The following is a 25901-nucleotide window of genomic DNA, read 5'->3' as shown; positions in this document are numbered from 1 at the left end:
TGGGGCCTGCTGTGCACCTGCCCTGCTTGTAGCTGCTCTTTGGTGCTCACTTGGGCAGGAGAAGAAGAGTCTGAACCTTAAAGTTGGGCGAAGAGGTAAATGAGTGGGCCCAAAAGAAGGAAGTGAACCCAGGCTGAGAGCAAAGCTGTGCTGAATCTAGATGGTTGGCAGGCACACTGTGCTGGTTAGTATTAGCTGCCAGCCTGACAATCTAGAATACCTGGGAGAGTGGCATCTGGGCCAACCTGTAGAGGCTTATCCTGATTGCACTTACTGATGTGAGCAGATCCATCTTGACTATGGGCAGGGCCGTTCCCTGAGGGGGGATCCTGGACAGTGTAAACTGGAGGAAGGCAGCTGAGCATTGGAAAGTCTTTATCACTTCTACATCCTATCCAGTGCAAGGTGTGGCTTCAGGCTGCCTTGACTTCCGACCAAGATTGACTGTCCTTGAACTGTGAGCTAGAATAAATCCTGTCTTCCTTAAGTTTCTTTTGTAATAATATTTTATAACTAGCAGCAGGAAAAGACACTAAAACAGACAGGGAGCCCAGACAGGACCATTTATTAAAGAGTGTGGGAAAGTTTTGTTCTCCACAGGAAATGAGTTTAGGAAGCCACAGGGCCAAATATGGGAGCCAGAGCTTAGGTGACCAAGGGTTGGTTGTGCTGCTCTTCTGGCACGGATGGCACGCTGGAGCCATTTTGCATCTGCATCTAGTTAAACACTTACCTACAGAAACGGGCAGGAAGCAGCAAAGGAGGACAAGGTGGTGGGATTACAAATAGGAAGACTGTAGCAGACCAGAAAGGCCTTAAACTCGAGGAAACTAAGGCCCAGGAAAGGATAATAACGAGCCCCAGGGTCAGCAGGGACACGCAGGCTGGTCTCTGGCATCTGGCATTCCTGTACTATGAGTACCACTGATTCAGTCCTTAGCTCCTCAGCCTGTCCATCACAAAGGGAAGCTCCCTCTACCCAGCTAGGCTGATGAGCTGCTGGCCTACCCTGATCCCAGCAGATCAGTTCTGAGAGATTCCTCAGGTCTCCTGTGCCTGGCATGTGACTCAAATGGGGTCTGCAGTGCTCTCAAGTATTTAGCTCAGGATCCTCTCTGCCTGACACAGTATCCCTTCTTCAGCACATATCAGAACTAGATCACTGTTCGTTTGCTTTTTCCCCATAGCGATTTCTCCTCTGTTGTAATATAGTCATGAAAGCCTGTGCCAGTCGGAAAGGTAGCCCTCTTGTTTAAACAGAAATCCCCAGGGCCTCTAGACCAGAGCTGGCTCCCAAATCCCTGAGCTGTAACTGTTCAAGCTAAGATCCACTGTAAGTGAAGAACATGCTCAGACCACCAACACTTCATGTGAGAAAATTCCTTAAAACACGAATTACATACAAGAGGATGCTTAGGGTATGAGGTGGAGCTAAGTCTGTGTGTTTGACTTGACTAAGATCTTTTCATAGCTATAAACAAAGTTATCCTAAAGTTTCTATGGAAAAACCCAGCATAGAAAGACATGCCTGTAATCCCAGCACTACAGAGGCAGGCAGACATTGATTTACATAGCAAACTGGAAAGTATTGCTGCTACTTCCTAGTCCACGGAACATACTCTGAAACACTGGAGAGAAACTATTGTCTCTCAAAGATTTAATACCCCTCCTTTTGTACAAAAATGGTATTTTATATAAGTCCTTCTTTGGGGGATTTCCTTCTTATTTCAGGGATATATATAATGAGATACTATCTCAAGCAGTTATCTTGATTTACATAGCAAGTTTCAGGGATACATAGTGAGACATATCTCACCAAAACAATACAAAAAAAAAAAAAAAACAAAACAAAACAAAAGGAGGGAGGAAATTTGGAAGAGGAGGAAGAAGAATTTGATGGAGAGGCAACCATAATATATGGAACCATCTTTGAAAAGACTTCAGCAGGAAGTGATGAAGCCTCACAGTAAGGCTAGGGTGGCAGGTTGTTGGCTGTGCTTCTCCCACAGAGCAGCCATCAGAACAGAATAGACAACTGAGATAGCCACGCAGACAGAGCCAATGGGCTTAATGGTGTATGTCAAAGCGGGGTCATCTGTATAGCCCCACCTGACCTAGGACATGTAATTCTCCTTGGAATGCTGAAATTACATGCTCACCATGTCCAGATTTGTGGGGTTTTTTGTTTGTTTGATTGATTGATTTTTATTTTTGTTTTGTTTTGAAGATGTGGGGTTACAGTTAATTTTTTTTGCATGTGGATGCCCAGTCATCTCAGCACCATTTATAGGAAAGAAGGTCTTCCCTTTTCCACTGGATCACTTCTATCATCATAGAAACTTGGCTGGGCATGTGTGGGTCAGTGCTTGTCTATTGATTTTCATGTTGTCCTTCTTCCCTGCCCAGACCTCCATCACTATAGCTTCATGTAAGCTTGGGGTGAGTAGACCAAATGTTCCCGCTCACATGCTTGTCTTAATTATTTGTTCTGTGGCTGCAATAAAATACCTCACAAAAGTAGCTTAAAGGAGAAAGGACATCATAGTGGAGAAAGCATGACAGCAAGAGCTTGAGGGAGATGGCTACATTGTATCCTCATTCCAGAAGCAGAGAGTGAAGAATGCTGGTTCTCAGCTTATTTTCTTATTTTATTCAGCTGAGGATCCCAGCCCATGGAATGGTGTCCCCACAGTTAAGGTAGGTTTTCCTCCCTAAGTTATCCCATACTGGATAACCACAGGCATGGCCAAAGGTTAACCTAATCTGGATAATCCCCTTACAGCCCACTAGGTAATTCTAGAACCTGTCACTTTGAGAATGAATATTACTATTACACGTGTCACCTGGGGTAGGTTGTGTGAATTGTGTCAGTGCTGGGGAAGGTATGCCTGGAGCCTACTGTCACCAACCAGTTAGATTCAAGAGGTCCTTGACAGACTCTCTGGAAACTGTCCTTTATAGTGGTGGCCCTCTGTCACTGTAGCCATGTTTAGTTGGTATGCCATAGCTGTGGGCTGCAGTTGAATCAGCTGGACAGTATAAAACAACCTGCTGGGTCCCAGCCAGCTGCTGGGCAAGTGTCTAAGCATCCAGGCAGGACATGTACTGCTGCTACTTCCTAGTCCATGGAACATACTCTGAAACACTGGAGACAGACTATTTTCTCTCAAAAATTTAGTACCCCCCCCCCCGCTTGTATAAAATAGTATTTTCTATAATTCCTTCTTTGGGGATTTCCTTCTCATTTTTGGTTTTAAGACAAGCTATCCCTGAATAGCCCAGACTGGCCTTCCTTGAACTCACAGCCCTCCTACCTCAGCCTGCTTACTGTGGGGATCATAGGTGAGTGTTCTGTTAATGTGTGAGGGTCATTGAAATCAGGAAACTGGCCTTGGCTTTTACAAAGGAGCACTCATGACACATTAATGGATGAGAGCAAACCTGGAAAACTCACATCATTGCATGCGACCTCTACTTAGAAGGTCAGTAGAGGCTGTGCTATGGCGACCAGATACTTCTAGTAAAGAATGCTTGGACTCTGGTGCTAAGCACCATATCAGTGACCAGCTTCACAGCATTTAGTGTCCTCCCTTTCTTCTCACATCAGCATCGTATGGTTCCTGTCCTTGCACTGCTGCAAGGGGTGGGTCTGGGAGGCTGGGCTGCTGCCCTAGGGAGAAGCATCGTACCACACCTCTGTGCACAGATCCGGGCTCCAAAGCAAGCAGGACAGAGTAGAATCTTTTTCTCTTGCTCCACTCTGATTAGCTTTATTGGCGCTGTTCTGTGTCTTGCTGGGATCTAGCTGTAGCTAATGGTAGCTTCTTATTAGGTGTTCTGACTGCAGAGCCCTCTGACTTGAGTATAGCTGGTGGGTAGAGTTTGGGTTCCTGGTGTGGTACATAGACTCTTGGGCTCTTGTAACACATAAGTGTTACCCTTTCATTGCATTTATAAAAGGTAAAGTGATATCTTTTTGTTATAGTTATGTGTTTTACGGCTGATGGTACTAGTGGGTGACAGCAGAACCTTTAGGAGGAAGAACCCAGTGGGAGAAAGTCAGGTCATTTAGGAAATGCCCTGAAAGGGACATTTGCTTCTCAGCTGCTGTGCAGGGAGTGGCTTTGCTCACCCTACGTGCTTCCACTGTGATGATATGATGATATGCTGCCTCTGGCCAGCAGTGCCAACCACAGACTGAATCCCCTGAGGGTGAGCCAGTCTCTTCTTGCTTTCTTCTCTGTGACCAGCCACTGTCCTCATCCTGGATTGGAATCCACTTCACATAATACCAACCTGCCAGGAGTCCTGAGAGGCCAGGCAGAGGCATGGAACTGGGTTAGAGTTAGTAGGCCCTTACGCCAGCTTCTAGCTTAAATGCTAATTCCAGCAAAAGAAAATGTTGTGCTGAGTTTGGGGACTAATGTGCTTGTTGTTTCTAGCATTTTAAAGCAGTGTGGAAAACTAAACTTAGATCTCCCTGGATTCTGTATAGTACCTTTCTTCTCCTGACACATTAATGGATGTGTCAGCATCTATCCTGATGCTATTGGCCCTTCCCTTTTGTGATCAGTAATCGCTCGTTTAGCCCTAGTCTTGAGTTTTTGCTGGAGTTTATGCTACCTGTGTTCTAATCTTAAAGCTCCCAGGGTTGGGATGAGTTTAGAGGACAAATGAGAATAACATTCAGGAAGTGTGTATCAGCTTGCATCCTTTCCTGAGACAATAACTGGCAGCAGACACCAGAAAGGCAGAGTGATCGTGATCAGATGGCAAGAAGGATGTGGGGTCAGGAGGATTGTTGAGTGGGACACAATGGGTGTTCCTTCTCTCCATACTGACCCAAGTAGGTGTTTTTGTATGTACACTATAACTTAGGCATCTGATATCCCAGAATGAACAACACCTGCATTGCCCTGTCTGAAACACATTGGATAAAGGATTGGTCTGTGGTCTACTGTCTAATAGATGGCTTTTGAGGCAACCTTCAAAGGATACATGGAAAATAGAAATAGCTTGACAAAGGTCTATGTGGGAACAGGAGAACCCACAACGGTATCAGACACTACTTATTACCCGCTTGGGATGATAGGACATTGGCACAAGCTAGGTAATGAAGGACAGATTACAGTAGAAATGACTGCAAGGAATCCACAGACCACAGAGGGAGGGTAGAGAGGCAGTGGCAATAAGAAAAGTGGCTTTTAAAATAGTGTGTATGTTTTTTTAAATGGCAGCTGCTATAAAACAATGGAGATCTGAGTTCATGAAGGCCCCCTAGTTAGGAGGGCATTCAAATTCATTGCTTTTCCTAAGAAACGTGATTACAGTAGGTGAAAACATATTAAATTAAAAATAAGAATTTCAGTGTTTGTTCTCTTAAAAGCACTGTGTTACGTTCCTGTACAGGAACAAGGAGCCTTAAAAGACATTACGTCTAAAAGCTGTGTTGGGGAGCTGAAGACATGACTCAGTCAATTAAGTGCTTGCCAGGCAAGGGTGAGGACCTGAGTTCTATCCCCAGTACCCACATTTAAAAGGCTGTGCTTGTGGTATGTACTTGTAATCTCTACAATGGGGAGGTGGAGACAGGATCTCTGATGCTCCATGGCCAGCCAGCTTAGGCTAATTGGCAAACTCCAGGTCCCAGGGAAAGTCCCTGTCTTGGAAAACAGTGGATGGCTCCAGAAGATTGACACCTAAGGGTGACTTTGGCCTTCACACACATGTGCACACATAGGAAAACCCACACATAAACTATATTGTAAAAGTTCACTATTAACTGGGCTCTTTTTGTATCTTGACAGGTATCAGCAATGGCTGAAGATGGTAGTGAGGAGATCATGTTTATCTGTAAGTGACCCATAGACCTTTCTGGGATTGGTGTGATGTCATAGACCACAGATGAAATTGATACTTCTTGTCTATGCAAAGTTACATCCACATTTTGTTTGTATAGTATAGACATGCATCTCTTCTGAGTCTACAGTTTGATGATTTTACTTTGAGAGCCTGGGTGTTACCTGTCTGCTGCAGTGCTGTGGCCTCAGACAACTTCTCTTCAGGACTGTCATTAGGGGCACGTGACTGGGTGATCCTTAACTCAAAAAAAACTCACCCAGGGTTTAGAAAGAAAGAAGGTTATAAGATTTAGGGTAATAGGTTATTACTACCCTGAATCCTGGTCTTCCTAACCATGGAGATGATGTGTGAGTTTGAAAAAGGACTTTTGCTTGGCATTCTGTGCTTTCAGGAGCACTAAGAAGTGACTTGTGATATGCCTCTTCCAACTGCTGTAACACTAGTCTTTGTATCAGCACACATGTCTCAGGAACCCTTTTGCATTAGGGTCCCTTTTTCCATGTTTGTGGTCTTTGGGTTTCTCTTTCCCTGGGCATCATCCCTTCTGACACTCAGTGTCTGTTTGCAGGGTGTGAAGACTGCAGCCAGTACCATGACTCGGAGTGTCCTGAACTGGGACCTGTGGTCATGGTCAAGGACTCCTTTGTGCTGAGCAGGGCAAGGTGAGTGAGTACCAAAGCTACCACAACAGCCCTGTCTATGAAGAAACTGCCTGTGTGCTGTGGCCAGAGTACAGAGGCCTCATGTATTCAAAGATAGAAGGAGGCTTGAGAGACAAAGTGAGAGACTATGTGTGTGGGGATGGTACGTTCCTCAGGGAGCTGGGCACTTTCCCACTAGGGTGAGACCAAATAGTTTCAAAGCATGAGGGTGTGTTTCTTTGATATAGCCAGGGACCTCAGGATCTGGGCTGTGCCAGCCTGGATTTCATCAGTTTATATATTGAGCAAAAGGAACCCAAACTTGCCAGATGGTGGTGGTACACATCTTTAATCTAAATACTCACCAACCAGAAGCAGGTGGATCTCTTTGAGTTCGAGCTTAGCCTGGTCTATAGAGCAAGTTTTAGGATAACCAGGGCTACACAGAGAAACCCTGTCTCAATATATATCATCTGTGTTCTGCATCTGGGCCTCTGTGAACAGGGATGCACTGTAGATGGAACTGACTAGGGTAAAGGTTCTGGACAGGTGGTCCAGGGGACAGGTCAAACTGCTGTAACTACCAGGAAAAACAAAATCTTGCAGATGTACTGAGGCAGCTCAGTAGCCAGGCATTGCTCTCCAGGCCCATGTTTTCCTGTGAAGCCTGTGTCTTCAGAGATCTAGCGTAAGGGCCCATAGACTGCCATGTAGTAGCCACTTAGACTTAGAACAAATGTTCCATTTGAGTACCTCAGTAGCCTGAGACATAGAGAACCTAAGTTACCCCTATGAGGCTCTGATGGTACCTGATTCAGGCTGATGCTAAACTGATATGCTTGATATCTTATTGTTTCTAGAAATCTCCCAACTGGTGCCTACCCCTGTTTATTTATCTTTAGGTGTGATATATATTCTGAAATATCTTTGCCCAAAGTAGAGGGCTGATCAGCTCTTCTTTGGGGCTGAGATACCAACTGTCCATCTAAATCTAGCTGAAGACATTGGGTGCACAGCCTTGGTCATTGACTCTTTTTTTCTTAGCCCAGCCTCTGCTCATCCTTAATGCTGAAGGGCCAGCTCCATGGCCTCTTTTCCAGCATTTTCTTTGACCTTCTAGTCTGGCTAATAAAGCCATATCCTCAGTGGGTCGTATCCAGCTTTGGATATTAGACCTAGACCAGAGAGCCCCTTTGATGGTCTTCAGTGTGTACAAAACACTTCACCGTGCTCTGTGCCCTCTTTTTCTTCCTTTCTCCACATTCTCTACATAGTCTTGAAGGTCATAACTTTGTCAGATTCAGTTCTTGTACCTCAGCACCCACACTAGGAATGTGGGTTCAGCATTGTCTTATAGGGCTTTAAATGTGTCCCTTAGTCTATGAGCTCTGGGTCCTCACAAGCCTAGGCCAGTCATGTTCCCATGTGTGGGAGAGCTTAAATTCTGTTCCCTGACAAAGTACATATTGGAAGCATGGTGATCTGTGAGGGGGCTTATAGGCATTGCATTGCTCTTGTCAGTGGCAGGGCCTCTTTGAGACTCCTTCTGCTTCCAGGTCCTCCCTCCCCTCTAACCTGGAGATCCGGCGCCTGGATGACGGGGCTGAAGGCGTGTTTGCAGTGACCCAGCTAGTCAAGCGCACACAATTTGGTCCGTTTGAGTCCAGGAGAGTCGCCAAGTGGGAGAAAGAGTCTGCATTTCCTCTGAAGGTAAAAGCTACAAGGACAGGGGCTTTAGGGCCCCTTCAGAATCTGGGGCTGCATGACTTCTGGTGGGAGTGGGGTTAGGGCTGCTGAGTGGCATGGATCTGTAAGTGCTGGGCTATTCTTTCCTTCACTTCAGCATGCTTTACATTACAGAGTGTGAGGGTTAAGGCAGTACCTACTAACGTGTAGGTCTTTAGGGAGTACATTTAAGGACAGTCAGGAGTGACCCCATGCTGATGTAACTCCTCTCCTCCCCCAGCAGGTGCTGTGGCTGCAGCACAGCGATGGTCTCTGTAGCTTCCTGCACCGGTGTGGCAATCTCACTCACATGTGTGAGTTGCACGAAGCTCTCAGAGACCGAGTGACAGCATGGGGCTTGGCGCCTGCACAGAGCACATCTGGCTGAGGGAGAACGGGTATTTCCAACTTAGATATAACACCAAGAAAACCAAAGTGGATGTCAGTAACAAGAATGGCTGAGGATCTAAAGTGAACCCCAGGAAGCCTTCTGAGGCTGAGGAGGCTTAGACACGGGGCAAGCCTTCAAAAATAGTTGGGACATAAACAGATGAAGCTGAGTTGTCCCTCGGCAGCCCTGGGAACAGTGTGCTTCAGTCTGAGACCTGGAAGAGGCAGCCACCGTTCTTAGGTGTTAGCGCCTCAAGAGGTTGGCATTCTTTGGATATTTGAACTTATGGGACAGATTTTAGCCAACAAAGAAAGACAGATGCCTGATGATAGACGTTTACAGGAGGAAAAGTGTGAGGAAAGCAGGAAGAAAGGGTCTGTGGTAAGGAATAATATGAAAAGCCTAAATCTGAGGCCAGAAAGGCAGGTGGCTTACTGTCTGCTCTCTGCAGGTTATGGGTTTACCAGGTTATGGATAAACACTAATGCCTGCACATGGCTAGAGAAAGCCCTTTGTGCCTGTTTGACTTCCTTCCACCTCCTCAATTCTAAAAGTTGTTTTCAGGTATTAACTTGTTCTCAGCTCTGAGTACCAGTATGTCTCAAGGGAAGCCCTGTATTCCTTAGAGGAGGGTGGAAGTGTGCTTTCTACACCCACTAGGGGTCACTGGGCACCTGGTGGCCTCCCAGTTTGTTACTGCTCCTCTCAGGAATAAGGATCTTCAGGAGAGGCTTGGCAGTAGGGCAGGGTCATCATTCCACAGATAGAGGACAGAGCCTATGCCTATGCTAACTCAAACCTAAAGATACTAAAGGCTCTCCCTGCCCTGCCCTCAATTAACCCTGAAGCTTTAGTGATGCTCTGCAGACTCAGAGCAGCTCACCTAGACTGAAGGATTCTTCTGATTATCATGCTTGGGGCAGAACCAGGAGAAGTATCTCAGTATTTGGGTACCCACCTGAGCCATGGGGAGAACTCAGGTGTCCTATTCCAAGTAAAGCTGAGAAGAGCGCTCAGGATCTCCATGATGTCTAGAGAGGAGAGCCCAAGATTCCCTTGATACCTGCACAGGAGGAGAGCTCAGGTGTCTTACTCCCCACCTGGCTCACAAATAGTCCTCATATATGCCAATGATGAGGGACCTGTTACATGTCTTCAACTTCCTCTTTCTTGTGACCAGCCTGACCCATCTAAGACACAGAGTCTTTCTCTGACCCCCCTGGCCATGGTAATCAGCTTGTCAACAGGTCTTATCAGAAGCAGTGTGGTCGCCCTCGTGGTCCCACGCCACACTGATAGACTGGTGGGTAACCAGCCTGTGGCCCTCCCCTCAGGTATTTCAGAAGGACGGGCATCCTGTGTGCTTCGACACTTCCAATGAGGATGACTGCAACTGGATGATGCTAGTGCGACCAGCACTGGAGCCTGGGCACCAGAATCTGACAGCCTACCAACATGGCAGTGACGTGTATTTCACCACCTCAAAGGACATTCCTGCAGGCACTGAACTGCGTGTGTGGTATGCTGCCTTTTATGCCAAGAAGATGGACAAGCCCATGCTAAAGCAGGCCTGCTCCAGTGTTCAGGGTAAATCCTGTTTTCTCTCTAGGGCTGAGCCTCTTGCCAGAGATGCCAATGAAGTTGCTGGGTCAACAGCTGGGACAGGGAAGGTGGGGGTGGATCCAGTGCAATGATTGTCACCATACCTGGGCATATGGAGTGACAGACAGTGCTCACCAGATCTTTGGGACCCTTGCTGGTGAGAGATGGTACCTGTCTCTCTGCCTTTAGGTGATTCGAGGCACTTGGGTATAATATAGGCTAACGTGCTCTAGTCTCAGGGTTTCCACTGTAGCCCATCCCTTGATCCTGTGAGGAAGCGGTTCATTTCTGTGAGTACAAAGGCTCAGGGACAAGCCAAACAAGCCAAATCATGGTGTGAAAGATGAGGCTCAGGACAGGCTGAGTGACAGTGTAGAACAGTGGTTCTTAACCTTCCTAATGCTGCGACCCTTTAATACAGTTCCTCATGTTGTGGTGACCCCCAACCATAAATTATTTTGTTGCTACTCCATATCTGTAATTTTGCTACTGCTATGAATCATAATGTAAACACCTCTGTTTTCTGATAGTCTTAGGTGACCCTCTGAAAGGGTCGTTGGACCCTCAAAGGGGGTTGTGACCCACCGGTTGAGAGCCACTGGTGTAGCAGATGAGGGAGCCAGGGGCAGGCCAGGTGACATTGTAGAATGTGAGCTGAGGGAACAGGCTACACCACAGTGCAGAAGGTGAGAAACCAGACTGGTTAGTGTGCCAGTTCTGCTACTGTGCCCCTTTTCAAGTCTGGTTCATGAGCTTGTATGTATGTGTGTGCCCATGCAAAAGTGTGGTATGTCTGGACAAATACCTTGATGAGTGCCATGTGGTTGTTATAACCTGCAGAATACATGATATTAACAGCTGTGCAGATACCTTCATGTGTGAACAGATGTGTGTGCAGATGTATTGATGTATGCATATGTCAGGACCTGTGCAGATATACAGTGTGCACATTTTGTGTGAGTATAGATGTATAGATTTGTAGATGTGTTGTAGAGTGTATGGATCCATGGGAGTTAGATGTGTGTATGTATGTATGTACGTATGTACAGGGATGCAGGAGTATGCCTGTTTGTACAATGCACAGGTGAATATATGTTAGTATGTATGGATCCATAGGAATACACATGTGTTAGTGTATGTACCATCCATCATGTAGGCATGTACATGTATATACAGATGCACAGGTATGTAGCTATGTTGATGTGTGTATGTTTATAGGTATGTGCCTATGTGTGCTCAGATGTACACATATGTGCATACACTTGTATGTATGTACAAGTATATAGGATTGTGCACCTGTATACCCATGCAGAAATGTGTGTTCGTGTGTATCCTGATGCAGATGCACACAGGAATGTACTTTTATGTGGAGGAATTATTTGAGCGAGTCATCAAGGTCAGGATCTTTCTGGAGAAGTGGGTCACGGTAGTGTAGTAGATTCAACTTAGGTTTATTTCCGACTGGCTTACAAATAATTGAGACTTAGACTATGATTATTTTATTTGGTTTTGACAATTACTGGGGGTCACCCCTAAGCTACTTTTCTAACTGCTGGCCTGGCTACCCCCCCAGCGGTGTACCCCGAATACTTGCTGTTTCTCCTGGCCACGTGCTCATGGTACCTTTCCTGTTGTGGTGCCTTTTCTTCTCTCCTCATTCTCTGCTTCCTCATCCTTTTGCCCAGCTCAATCAACCAGGTAACTCAAAAATCCTCCGGCCTCTAATCCCTCCAGTAATTGGTGGTTGTCATTTTTATTTAACCAATAGTTTTAAATTAAGGAATAAAGCTTGCAGGACAAAAGCTGGTAAATGTGAGAATTCACTCGTAGGCCTATACCTTCTGGTACAGAATTCAGCATTATAGAACCTAGCAACAGACCAAACCTCAACACTGTAGCTGCAGTACTTACCATGTTGTACCTTGGTCCTGGGCATCTTCCAGGGCAGCAGCCTTGCTTATTGTTGTCATGAAGAGTGTCATCATTAAAGTGGGACAGTAGCGACTTAGGAAAATGGTTTCTTTCTATGCCAAGCATCATGTGATGCAAAGGCCTTAGGCAGTAGTTCTTAACATTCTGCAAAGATCTCACTGGTGTAGGTTCCTAACACAGAGGGCTCTGGCCTGTCCTATGTTTCTAGTCAGTTGAAACTTTGAGGAGTGGAAGAGACTGGTCCATGTCCTGGGGCCAGCCTCATAAAGCAGCACAAAACAGGGAGCCAGCAGGCACAGATAGGGCTTCTCCAAGCTCTAGACTCTGGAAACAGTTCGCTAAGTCTTGGGGCCAGTGGCAGGCAAGCAGGTACTTATAAGTGGTGCAGGTCATTGGCTGTTGTCGATCAGGTGGAGTCTGTCTTTCTACCTCTGCGGCACCTGCCTAGCCTTCTCAGGCTGGATGCTGCTGGCGCATGTTCCTCACCGGCCGTTTAAGTGGCAGTTTTCACACCTTGCCATCTACCTCCCTGGCCAACCATCTGCCCTTTCCCTAAGTCCCTCCATGGTATACCCACAAAGCTTGGTCTATGAACTGGATACACCCCCCCCCCCCAGCATAAGCCAGGCATTGCTGCCCTCCTTGCCCACATCACAAAAGCCCACAGAGAGCAAGGCATATGAAGAGAAAAGAGAGGCATGCAAACATCAGTACCAACCAATTCTAGTTCGCTGGGTGGGCCCAAGAGGGATGGACTTTGCGTTTTGCTTAGCCCTGGGCCTTGTGTGTGCACCAGAGAGTGTGCCACCCCAGGGCGGAGTGGACAAGTCTTGTGGACATCACTTTGTCCTTACCCTAGTGGGTGGGACCCCAGGAGCTATACTGTGGCACCCAGACTTTAAGATGAGCATGGGCCAGAAAGGCTCATTCTCCTCCTGTCCTTTTCACATTTCCTTTCGGTGGGCATCTTTATTATACAAGTCAGTTTGTAAATGTCTAGAATCAGGTCCTAAGTATGATGGTCTCCGACTTGCAGTGGTTCCATGTAATGTTTTTTGGTTTGGGGGTTTGTTTTGTTTTATGATAGCATGAGTGGTAAGCATTTGGTAGGAAATCTTTACTGTAAGCTTTGGTCTTCCCTCAGTCTGTGGTGGGATTCTCTTGAGGCTGAGCCACTGCAGCTCTCAGTGACCACATGACCACTAGGAAAACAGCCCATATTACTCACTGTCACAGCTGAAGTGCAGCTTGGTATTTTCACTTAACAGGGGCTTTACCAGGCAGCATTGTTGAGTTGAGAACATCTGTTTAAAAAAAAACAAAAAATAAAACCAAATTTCATCCCGCCATAGCTGTGATGTTCAACAGAAATAAAAAGTGAAAAATAAATGGACTGGGATTCTTTGTCCTGGTTGTGGACTGTGTTCTGGGTATGTGTTTCTCTGAGCTCACATTGAGAGTGGCTTGGTTTCCTCCCAAGGGCCTGAACGTGTGAGTGGAGTGGGGAACATGGACTCAGAATCACCCTTTTAATGAGAAAGTCAGAAAGTAACATCTTCTAGTCGCTGGGAAGCCATGTCACACCCACAGTCTGGCCACCCTGACTCTCTCTGCTTCTGGCTTTGGTTCTAGTGTTTTCTGGTTTTCAAACCAGCTACAGTGCATTCAATTGAGCTTATTATGTCTCGGAGCTTTCAACAGGTGTCTGCAGGCGTGTGTCTCTTACCACAGACTCCTGTGGGGCAGCCCACCCTCCCTTCCCTCCTGATTTTATCCCTGGTGACCCTCTGTCCTAAGATGAACTGCTGTGTGTCATGCTGGACTTTTTACCGTTGGTATGTGCCTACCCTCCTGTTACTTAGTTTGACCTATGCTCACACCTAAAGCCCTGCATCTTCTGCTGTCAAGGCTGCTGTGGACTTTGGCTGTATCATGTTGTTTGACTGAGACATTTTCCTATGTTCAGAAATGTCAGTTGGCATCTGCTGACTATTGACTATTATTTCTTTCATTAAATTCTTACCTTGTAAAGTTAGCTTTTGCAAATCTTGTGTGAGATTTGAGAAGTCTTCACTCAGTGCCATAGTAGCAGATGTCCACAAATTCTCATGTGATATTTATAGGAGATGGCAGGTCACTTAGATGAAAGGAATCCCAACCCATTGACCCAAGGGCTCCTTTTAAAAACTATTTGTGTGTGTGTGTCTGTCTGTGCGTGTGTCTGTGTGTGTGTGTGTCTGTGTGTATGTGTGTGTATGAGTGTGTGTGTGTGTGTGTGTGTATGCATATGCCATGACACACATGGGGAGGCCAGAAGTTAACTTGCAGGGTTTGGTTCTCTTCATCATGTGAGTCCCATTGAACTCAGCTGTTTGAAGTTGTTGGCAAGTGCCTTTTCTTGCTGAGCCCTTGCTGAACCCCAAGGGCTCCTTTTTTTAATCCCTTCTCAGGAACCCTCTGTATGTTTGAGAACATGAATGGAAGTTGGAATTTGGGCTCTTATTTCTGTTTATTTTCAATTTCCTGGTAATCCTTAACCGGCAGATTTCTAGAAACGGACAAAGAAGAGTTCAGACACTGGTGGGACATTCAGGTTTCAGTTCCCACCTGCCACCATTTTTGTTACCCTTTCCACCTTTGATTTCTGTTTGACAGTTTCCACACTGCCTGTGTTTTCCTCTTGCAGTAGTGGTGCGCATCCTTGTTTCTGTTTGTTGTGTTCTCAGCACTGCTCTGGAATTCGAGGAGTTGGGATGGGTTCTTTCCTGGCACATTGTGGGTATATAGCTGCAGATCTGGGGGACTGTTGAGACTCAAGAGCTTCTTCCAAGTGACCTCTGGAGTATTAATATTAAGCTTCGTGGTGATGGGTCTGGATGTGGCATGCAGGAATGGCAGCTTTGGGCTGGCCCCACAGAAAAACTCACGAGACCAGATCCTGAGGCATGCCCAGTGTAGGTCCCAGGAGAGCACCTGTGATGTCTTAAAAAAGAGCCCGCAGTTCCCATCTGCATAGCTAGGGTCAGTTTGTGTACCTGAGCCTCTCTCCTTGTCCCTCTTCTTTGGGTTCCTATGTGTCATCATTGGAGGGCTAGAGGCACCTTGCCCTAGTTGAGGATTTTAAAAAATTGAACAGTTAAAGCTCACTCCTGCTTAGGCGCCAGGCCTCATGGCCAGACAACAGTTACAAAGCACAACACTTACACAGAAAACTCTGTGGGATATGTTGTACCAGGATCACAGCCATTCCAGGTTCAGGAGCACTGTGAGATGGCTGTTGTTGGTCTACCATACCCTGTTATATGAGCCACTGAAAATTTAAATGAGGGATGTGTGTGTGTGTGTGTGTGTGTTTGCTATAGGTAGCATAAAGGTAAAGCATTGTACCTCATACCCCACTTTAAAAAAACTTTTTTGAGACAGGACTTCACTGAGTTCCAGGCTGTCTTTGAACTTGTTCTGTGACCATGGTGAGCCTTAGATTTCCATTCTTCTTGTCCAGCTGACTAAGTAGTTGGTATTACAAGTCTGCACAACCAGGCCCAGCTCAAGTGTAGGTCCTGGAAGGGCTGGTGACTAGGTGGGACCACATTTCTGCATCTGGTAACAAGACTCATCTTGTGGTAGTAGCAGGGATACCATATCTGCTCAGTTTCTTCATCTGTGAAATGGGGATGAACTTGATCATTGTGCGTGAGACTGAGGGTAGTGCCTAGAATACAGTTGCTCATGAGTCTGTGGGCATCTCCATCCTTCTCAAATCACTTAGGGGGCAGGATATTCTCTGCTCTAGTGGCTAACCTTTCTGTGTCTTGCAGCTGCAGGCACCCCTGAGCCCAGTGTCTCTGTGGAACCTGAGCGTGGCCAATGGGTGTGTAAGGTGTGCTCCAACACCTTCCTGGAGCTTCAGCTCCTGAACGGTAAGGTAAAGGTGGCAAATGGGTTTTTTCCAAGGAGTGCAGACTATTGTGCTGAGCTTTTTCATGCATGTTGGCCCATGCCCGTGGTTGTCAGTCTGTGCTAGTCTTTGTATTGTCTGTACCATGGCCCACAGTGAGCTGCTGCTCAGACCTCCTCTGTGCAACCATATGACCTGGGCATGTGGGCTGTTCACTCCAGCCTCACTCTGTTTATCTAGAAAATGGCCATCATGGCTGTATAGACTGTTGTGAGACTCACTGAGTCATGCCGTTACCTCCCCTTCTGTCCTGCTGACCAGGCTCTGGATATGGTGGACATAAGCAAGGACAAGAATCCTTCACTTGCCTCTTAAGGTCCTGCCTAGTATCTTATCTAACAGTCTCCCTCTGTTTGTCTTCAGGGCATCCTGTTACTTCTGCCTTCCTTACTAATTGAAGGTGGCCAGAGAAAACTTGACCCCATCCTTTATTACACAGTATCCTGGGAACCTCTCTGCTGGGCAATAGAGAAAGATGGCAGTCACATAAGCCACAAAGAAGCTAGGTGTGAAAGCTATGACCTTTATTACATATTGAACATGCTTGATGGCCAAACTCCACAGGGGCCACTGGTTTGCAACTCCAAGGATGTGACAGAGACAGCTGGGTTCTGCTCTTGTAGTCTGAGCAAGTCAGTGATTGGAATACTCTGGGACCTATAAGAAGGTTCTTTCTAGACAGATTTTAGTAACAGAAATGCTAATGAGGACATTTCTGGGAGAAACCTTGGTCACTAGGCAGGGCTCATTCATCTTCTAAGGATTGTGGGTATCTGTTCTTGTGTTCCTGGATCATCCTACTTCCTAATCCTAACCCTAACCCTGTCCTTAACACTGTTTTTCTTTTGCTTGGGGGAATCACATCTGTCCATCATAGATGAGAAAATGAACAGCTGCCAGTTTCTTCCTCCTCTTCCTCCTCCTCCTCCTCTTCTTTTTAAAGTTTTATATGTGAGTGTTTTGCATGCATGCATGTCTGTGTACATGTGTGCAGTGTCCATACAGGCCAGAAGAGGGAATTAGATCCCCTGTAACTGGAGTTACAGAGGGTTGTAAGCTATCATGTGGGTACTGAGATATGAACCTTGGACTTTGGAAGCTCAGCAAGACCTCTTAGCCACCTCCAACCCCATCTGCTGTTGCCTCTAGGTTTCTTAAGAGTGCTGAGCTTGTGAAAGAACATATTCCCTAGGTGAGAGCAAGGTCCATCTGTGGAAATCACAGGGTACAGGGACATCACACAAGATTTGGTCACTCAGCCCTGGTCAAGAAAGGCTGTTTGATCTGTTGGGTAATTTTCCTTGGTGACTAGTTTTACTTAAGGAAAAAAACCTTCCTTCACTTTGGTAGTAGAGCTAGACAGTGTTCCTAGATGCCAGCTCAGCTGAGACCTCTTACCATGTACCTACAGTGACTCAGTGCATCTCACAACAGTCTATACAGCCATAGTGGTCATTTTCTGGATAAACAGACTGAGGCTTGAGCGAATAGCCCACATGCCCAGGCTATATGGTTACACATGCTGGAGCCACATTCAAGGCAGGCGTTGCTGCTCAACCTTTGCTACCAGGGGGTCATGGGGCTCTTCTTTCTCCTGCAACCCTTGCCTGGGTGTCTGGTGGGTAACCTGATAGTTGAGGACCTGGGTGCAGAGCTGATCAGAAGAAGAATACAGAGCTTAGTCTCCGGGAAACTAGGCTGCAGGACAGAGAGACCTTTTGTTACCTTCAGGCTGGCTTTGAAGACATCCCAGAGCCAAATGGCATGGCTATAGTACACAAGTCTATGGAGTATAGGCTTCATTAGGTCATACTTTGTCAAGTAGGAGAAGTGAATCCATGACCCCCTCATCTTAGCCATGATCACACTGGGCCTGAAGCTGCCTTCTGCAGAACCTTGTCTGAGAGGCTTACCTCATGTGGGAAGGTGTTGTTTTGTTGGTTAGGCTCCAACCTATGGTGTCTGCCTTCTCTGTGGTCAGCTAACTTCAAAACCAGATGAGTCTTTTGAACTTGAACATATTTCATGCATTTATTCATGATTATACATGACTGAACGAGTGAGGGTCAGCATGTGTCTTTTAAAGTCAGACCCACTATGCATAGTACCAGGAGACCAACTGAGATTGCTGGACAACATGGGAAGCACAGGCTGTTGTTCTTGACCTTTCACCTGATGCTGTCATTTCCTGGGTCCCCTTGGGGAACCCTACTCCCATCTCAGGAGGCCACTTAGGATGTCTGATTAAACATGAGGCAATAGTGAATGTACTGGCCTTGGTGCCCTCCTGGAATTCTACTCCACTTCGTTGAATGCAAGGACAAAGAAAGAAGTAAAGAGCATTGAGCAAAGTCGAAAAGATGTCAGGATGTGCTTGCAGCAGCATTAACCAAGCAAGCATGCCAGAGAAGCCAAAGCCAGCAGTGGGACACCCAAGAAACAGGTCTGCTCCTACAGAGCTTGGGGGAGTGTCAGGAGTCTGGGAAGAGAGGACTGTCAGCCTGCTTAGAGCCCTGGCCTCCTGATCTGTCCCAACCCTGCCATGGCCCTACCCATCTGCACTTCTGCTTCCATCAGCACCCTTGGGAGACACTTGAGACTGGGAACCCTAAGGTACTGAGGACAGGGACTCACAAAGTCAGATGTTGGAATTTGAGCAGTTTCAGACATCTTCATTTCTTCCTCTTCGAGTGGTAGAGCTGGCTCAGGCCCCAGACAGGGAGGAAGAATTTTTCTGTAGAAACCAACAGGTGAAAGACCCACAAGTGAGACTGTTCAACCTCTGACCATCTTCAAGAATAAGACTCTAGGTGCTGGGAGAAAGCTGAACATGAACAAGAGACCAAACAACTTCTCTGAAGAATCTGAAAATCCTTCCTCCATCCCCCCACCCCACCCCCAAAGAAAACCCAAAAATCCTCCATGCTGAAGTTCTCCCTGAGGTGAGAGATGGCAGCATAGCACTGCATCCTTCAGATAAGAGCAGGCCACTCTCTTGAAGATTGAAGAAATCAGAGGATGGTAGATGACTGAAAATGAGAGCTGTGGTAGTAGTCATAAAATTTATGTGAAAGTGTCCAAAAACCCTGGGAAAGTTTTCCATAAGGAAGAAAGTGGAAAATACAAACACGATAGAGACTGGAGGATGGTCTGAGACTACAGGTAGACAGGAGTGTTCTGTGGGGGAAAGGGAGAGGCAATAAGAATCAATCGGTGGACTGGGGATGTAGCTCAGTTGATGGAATGATTGCCTAGCATCATAAGCCCTGAGGTCAAGCCCCAGCACCCCCAAAACTAGACATGGTAACATACGCCTGTAATCCAGATCTTCAAGAGGCAGGAGGCTCATCAGGAGTTTAAAGTTATCCTCAACTACATAGTAAGTTTGAATACACCCTGAGATACACATCCTGTTTCAGACCCTAAAGGATGCAGATTTATAACCTAGAAGAGCCCAACAGGCCAGCAATGTGATGAATGACAAAATCCCATCTGTGCTATCATGGGACTTAATCATAGGATTTAGAGAGAACCAGTTAGAGGGTAAGCTATTAGAAACAGGAGCACTGTTAGGATAGGAAGACAGACTTAGCTGTTAGAGTCTTCACTGTCAGAAACCTAGTGAAGATATTCAACAAACCCAGAAATTTCCAAGCTGTGCCAAAAAAAATCTCATGAGGAGAACCTGGAGTATGCAGATTGTCACCGGCAGACCACTTAATGAAGACAAGAGGCTGTCACCCACACTAACACCGGATTCCAGCGCCCAAATGTGTACTTTTCAGATTCTAGCACCTCTGTTGAGTTTTATAGTACTACCTTGTCCAAAGAAGTATGCATGTCCTCTACATATACGGGAAGGAAGAGAGTCCTTTGCAGGGAATGGGAAAAGGATATGCAGGTCACTAGCCCAATTTAGAGAGAGCAGAGAGGGCTCTGGGAAGAACAGGTGCTGTAGAAAAAGGGGAAAGGGGAGGGGCCATGGGAGAGAGGGACAGGGAGGAGAGGGGTGCAATCCGGATGTAAAGTGAATAATGAGAATAAAAGAAAAGAGAGAAATCTAGGAGGTAGCTGTGTTTGACTGTAAGAGAGGAGAGAAGCGGGGGGTGTACAGACTAGCAGCAGACATAAGACAGTGAATGACTGATGGGAGATAAGGCAGTAAGCAGCTCCAGGGGAAAAGAGTGCTAGGTATAACTGCTTTGTGGCACCACTGTTAATACATCTTTATGGCCATGGTCTTGTAAACACCAGTTGGCTCACACCAAAAGTGTAATCTGAGTGTGTTGGTGTGATTGGGAGGAGTCTGAGGTCTAAGAAGGAAACAGCAAGTGTAGGAAAGTGGAATCCCCATATTTTACATCATCAGTAAACGCTGTAATATATATGGTCAGGCCTCCTTATCTGTGTCATTCTCATGCCAGCGCTCAAACAGCTGCACACCAAAACGCTGCTCAGAAAGCATGCGTCCACTGAATATGTACAGGATTCCTTTTCTTGTCATTATTCCCTGAATGTAGAACAATAACCATGCACAGAGTATTTTTACTGCATTTTGGTATTTTGAATGTTAATGTATATGACATGTGTTGGTTTTTGCAAATACTGTACCATTTTAGGTAAGGGACTGGGGTGTCTGTGAGTTTTTAGCCTCAGGTTCCTAGAACTACTCTCTGTAGGTGTGGATGGGTGACTTGAAAATGCAAGTCATTGAATGGGCAGAGTGAGGTAGGAGACTGATGGGTTTTGTTATGAACCAATTACACAGTTATTTGCACCCTTCTTGTTGAGCTTTCTGCCAATATTGAGAGCCTTTTCAAAGAAACAGTTTTGAGCTTCCCTTACTTCTTACTGTATCTTCATTTTTAAAAATTAACTTCTGATGATTTATCTTGTTGTTGTTGTTTTTGTGTTTTTGAGACAGGGTTTTATGTAGTCCAGGCTGGCTCTACACTTGGTCTGTAGCTCAGGACAACCTTGACTTCTGCTTCACTTCCAACAGACATGCGCCATCATGCCTGCCTCCTTTTTATCCTCCTTTACTTTTGTTTTTGTTTTGTTCTTTTCTCTGTTTTAAATTGAATGCTTCACTCAGTCATTTTTACTACTTTTTTAAAATATAAGTACTGAAGTTTCTCCTAAGAGCCATGCTGGCTCCCTCTACAGTTTATTCGACATAGCATGTCAATTTTCATGAACGCCATAACATGGTCCAGAAATTCATAAAGCAAAGACTGACAGCTATATGAGGAGAAATTGCACCATCTCCTCTCATGGCAACCAGAGCGGTTAGTACATCAAACACAAATCACAAGGGCATAGGAAATTTGATGAGCATGGTAGACAGACTTTGTAACCCGTGTGAGTGTGGCATCAGAGTTGGTGTGTTTCTCATGCATTTTTAATGAATATTTTTAATTTGATATGCATTGGGATTTTTGCCTGCATGTGTGTATGTGTAAGGGTGTCAGGTCTCCTGGAACTGGAAGTACAAACAGATGTGAGCTTGTCATGTGGGTACTGGAAGTTGAACCCGGATCCTCTGGAAGAGCAGCCAGTGTTCTTAACCACTTTGCCATCCCTGCAGCCCCACTTCTCACACATTTATTTACTGATTTCTGAGACTGAGTCTCTCTTGGTCCTCTTGCTTTAACCTTCTGAGTGCTGGGATTTTAGGCGTGTGACACCACACCTGTCTATACAATGCTAGGCACCAGGTGATACTTCATGTGAGCCAGGCAAACAGGAAGCCGACAGCACCAATCCCTAGCTCTTGCTACCCCATTTGTTTACTCTGTTTATTTTGGACCTTGGACCCGAAGAATCACAGCTTCTGCCTACTGTGGATGGCTCTGTGTGTCCGTGTTGAAGGCGTTGCTTTTCTCTGTTCTCTGTTCTTTGAGGGAAAGCAGTGCCTTCAACACAAACACAGAGTTGTATATAGAATGAATCCCTGTCTCCTACACAGAGTCCATGTAAATTTGAATCTGTGTTGCTCTGGACCTGGTTCCAGAGTAGACCAGGTTGGTGTCTTAGTCCCCAGGTCTGTGATGATTTGTAATCCTGTCTTTACAGCCTGATAACCCACAAGACCTTATGGCCTCTGATTTCACTCTTGCTGTGTCCTTCACTTTGGTTTTCAGTTCCTTCTGTGTGATTGGCAGAGTCTTGTTTGCTTTCCTTTAATACTGCTCAACCTATATTTTCAGGGTGTGTGTTCTATTTGTCTAACATGGTTAGGTACCAGATCATGTTAGCTTTCCCTCACAGGCCTTGGGGCCACCTCCCTAGCATAGAGTCTCTAATCCTGGACAAATCAGGGATAAATGGCTACTTAGGTTGGTACTGGTGCTGAATCCATTCACATTTGCAGAGGGAGGAACCAGCTCCAGGCACAGTGGGGCTTCTGCCATAGCTTCCCTTCCTCTTCCTATCATCTGGTACTCTGTGATGCAGCACATTTGCCCACTGCATCCCAAGCTTACCACTCCATATGGCTGCCAGCCCCTTTCCAATGTCTGTCTCCACTGCTTTGTCCTGGGTGGTTTTGGACACTTTCTGTTAGCTGTAAAGAAGCAAAGACATTTTGCTTTCTTGTAGGGTTTATAAAGAAATGTTTAGCTGGGCAGTGGTGGAGCACACCTTTAATCCCAGCACTTGGGAGATGAGACAGGCTTATCTCTGAATTTGACCCCAGCCTGGTCTACAGAACAAGTTTCCAGGACAGCCAGGGCTACACAGAGAAACCGTGTCGAAGAGAAGGAAGGAAGGAAGAAAAAGGGAAGGAGGAGAAATAGAAAGAAAGGAATGGGGAGGGAGGGAAAAATAGAAAGGAAGGAAGAAATGTTTACTGTGCTTTAGTGCTCTATAGGTGCTTAGTATGTCACACTCTATGAAAACAAAACCAGGAAATACAATCAAGGCAGTAAGTCGGGTTGCTGATGGTTTCATGGAGCAAGCAAGACACTGGAGCTGCTCCAGCAGTGTACATGGCCTCTGCAGATGTGTGTGTGCACTTCCAGATATACAGACTGCTTCATATAACACCATACCCTGCCTGTGCCTCAGTACAGCTTCAGGGTGGGGGATGTGACCCAAGTGGCAGAGTGCTTGCCTAGCATGCAGGGAGCACTGGGCTTGAGCCCTAGTACTGTATAAAACGGGGCATGATGGCATGATTTGTGTAATCTTAGCCATTGAAGGTAGAGACAGAGGGTCAGAAGTTGAAACTGGTCTATGCTACATGACATTCTTTAGTGCATAAACAAAAATAATTTAAGGTGATTAGCCTACATTTGAAAGTTCCAATTATGAAGCACTATAGATTTCTAAACTCAGAGTCCACAATGATCTGGAGCCGTCTGGTTCTGAACACGTCAGATGAGTTCTCTCAATTTGAAGCTATATGTATATAGTAGAGCCATTTCTCTTTATTAACAGTGAAGATAAAGTTTATTTACCTGTGCAGAGGGCACACTTGGCAAGCATAGCAAAGAAAGCCAACAAGCAAGGCCAGTGGTGAACTGGCAGGCGTTCAAGTTCCTACTGTGTCATCATCGGCCCCTGTCCTCTTGCAGAGCATCTCTTGGGCCATCTGGAGCAAGCCAAAAGCCTCCCTGCAGGTGGCCAGCAGCATGAGGCAGCTTCTGAGAAGGAGCCTGATGCACCCAGGATGGAGCCTCCCACAGCAGCTGAGAGCAAGAGCATCCAGAGTGTCGTGGTCACCAAAGAGCCAAAGAAAAAGCCTCGAAGAGGGAGGAAACCCAAAGCATCCAAGGTTGAGCAGCCTCTGGTCATTATCAAAGACAAGGAGCCTGCAGGTGAGAGGCTGACGGTGCTGGGCTGGTGGTATGTTCCTCATCACCTCTGAGTTTTCTGGGTGACATCTTTTCTAGGCCCTCAGTCAGCTGTTAAAGTGTGATTGTTGTCTTAGGGTTTCTATTGCTGCAAGGAAATACCATGTTCCAAAAGCAAGTTGGAGAGCAAAGGGTTTATTTGGCTTACTGCTAGATTATAGTTCATCATTGGAAGAAGTCAGGACAGGAATTCAAGCAGGGCAGGAACCTGGAAGCAAGAGCTGATGCAGAGGCCATGCATGGAGGAGTGCTGCTTACTGCCGTGCTTTACATGGCTTGCTCACCCTGCTCTCTTATAGAACCCAGGACCACCAGCCCAGGGATGGTCCCACCCACCACAGGCTGGGCCCTCACTCACTGATCACTAGTTGAGAAAATGCCTTACTGCTGGATCTCATGGAGGCATTTCTTCAACTGAGGCTCCTTCCTCTTGGATGACTCTAGTTTGTGGCAAGATGACACAAAATCAGCTAGTATGGTTATCAGGCAGATTCTTCAGACTAGAGTATTAAAAACACGGAAAGTTTTAAATGGACACCTGGTTAGCCATTGTCTCATCAAGACTGGAGCCCTCGGTCTGGTTTTGTTTTGTTTTGTTTTGTTTTGTTTTTGTTTGATTGGTTTTTTGTTTTTGCTTTGTTTTCTACTTATGGTTGGCTTTAAGGTCAGCATGCAACCCAGACTGACTAAATTCTTGATCCTGCCCGCTCTGCCTCTTCAAGAGCTGTGATGACACACCTGTGCCACAGTGCTTGGCTTGGCTTATGTTTCTGTGTTTCACTATCTCAGTTGTGAGTCTTGCCCATCCCATGCTTGTCAGTCACAGCTCTGTTTACCCAGCAGCCCTTAATCCATCATGCAAGTTCCCAGTATTTGTTGCCTACTGCTTATGGGTGGACATGTTGCTGGTCATGTTCCTGTTCTTTTTAAAATTTTTCTTTCATTCACTCATTCGTTCATTCATTCATTCATTCATTGTGTGTATGTGCAGACACACCATACAGACCACAGACCAGAGTTTATACAAAAGCCAGAGGATAACTTTGTAGTTCTCTTTTGTAGTCTTTCTCTGTGAAGACTCCAGGGATGGAACTCTGGGGCCAAGCTTGTACAGTAGCTATCTTTGCCACTTAAAAATTTAGTCTATCCAAAGTCTTTGTAAAATTCCAAAATCTCTTTTAAAAATCAGTCTCTGAAGTGTGGGAGTCTATAAGATCAAAATTAAGTTAAATAATTTTTAAGAGGGAAGAACCAGGGCGTGGTCATAATCCGAACAAAACAAAACTAAATTCCAACAGTGTACATCACTCAGTGTCCAATATCTGAGGTTCATTCATGGTCTTCTGGGTCCACCAGCCAAGGGATAGCACCACCTCCACTGGGCCAGGCCCTCCCACATCAATCGATACTTTAAAAAATATCGACAGCTTAGTCATGGTTTCTACTGCTGCAGTGAGATATCATGATCTTATAGAGGCATTTTCTCAATTGAGTTCCCTCCTTTCTAGCTTGTGTCAGGTTGACATAAAAGTAACTAGCACACCACTTGAACCACCTCACTGACCTGAGTTTGTTCTTTGATTATACAGAACCCTCAGCTAAGTTTGCAGCAATTCACTCAGTAGCACGTATATGTCTCTGGAAAACAGTGGTCTCTGTGGTCCTCATGCAACCCCTGTCCCAGCTGCCTGACCCCTCTGATGCTAGGTCTACTTCACATTCAGGACAAGTGTAGTGTTCAGATGACTGCCCCTTCTGCCTGTGCTACTGGACTCTGACTCTTTACTCTTTCCATTGTGGAAATGAGAAGAGAGCTTGAAATTAAAGAGAGAATAGAAGAGCCGCTTCCATGGAGCGTTCTCTGCTTCCCTGTTTCCTTCTCTCTTGGGCCAGTGCTCGTTCTCTGAACATTTTTAAGTATCTGCATGTGAGCA

The 25901-nt window shown here is 46.0% G+C and overlaps 1 protein-coding gene across 5 annotated transcripts in view; it reads left to right on the top strand.

Moving 5' to 3' along the window:
- Prdm15 (PR/SET domain 15) overlaps positions 1–25901 on the top strand; it is a 59631-nt gene that overhangs the window by 6150 nt on the left and 27580 nt on the right. For all 5 annotated transcript variants that reach the window (XM_021184845.2, XM_029470244.1, XM_021184844.2 and 2 more), the window contains exons 2-7: positions 5808–5853; positions 6431–6524; positions 8060–8213; positions 9954–10206; positions 15972–16073; positions 23689–23931. In XM_021184845.2, coding sequence (XP_021040504.1) covers positions 5817–5853; positions 6431–6524; positions 8060–8213; positions 9954–10206; positions 15972–16073; positions 23689–23931 — 883 coding nt within the window. In that variant the 5' untranslated portion in view covers positions 5808–5816. The remainder of the gene's footprint in view (positions 1–5807; positions 5854–6430; positions 6525–8059; positions 8214–9953; positions 10207–15971; positions 16074–23688; positions 23932–25901) is intronic.

The sequence above is a fragment of the Mus caroli genome, chromosome 16, assembly GCF_900094665.2.
Source record: "Mus caroli chromosome 16, CAROLI_EIJ_v1.1, whole genome shotgun sequence".
Classification (NCBI taxonomy): Eukaryota; Metazoa; Chordata; class Mammalia; order Rodentia; family Muridae; genus Mus; species Mus caroli.
The sequence above is the reverse complement of the archived record's forward strand: the minus strand, read 5'-3'. Positions and strand labels throughout refer to the sequence as shown.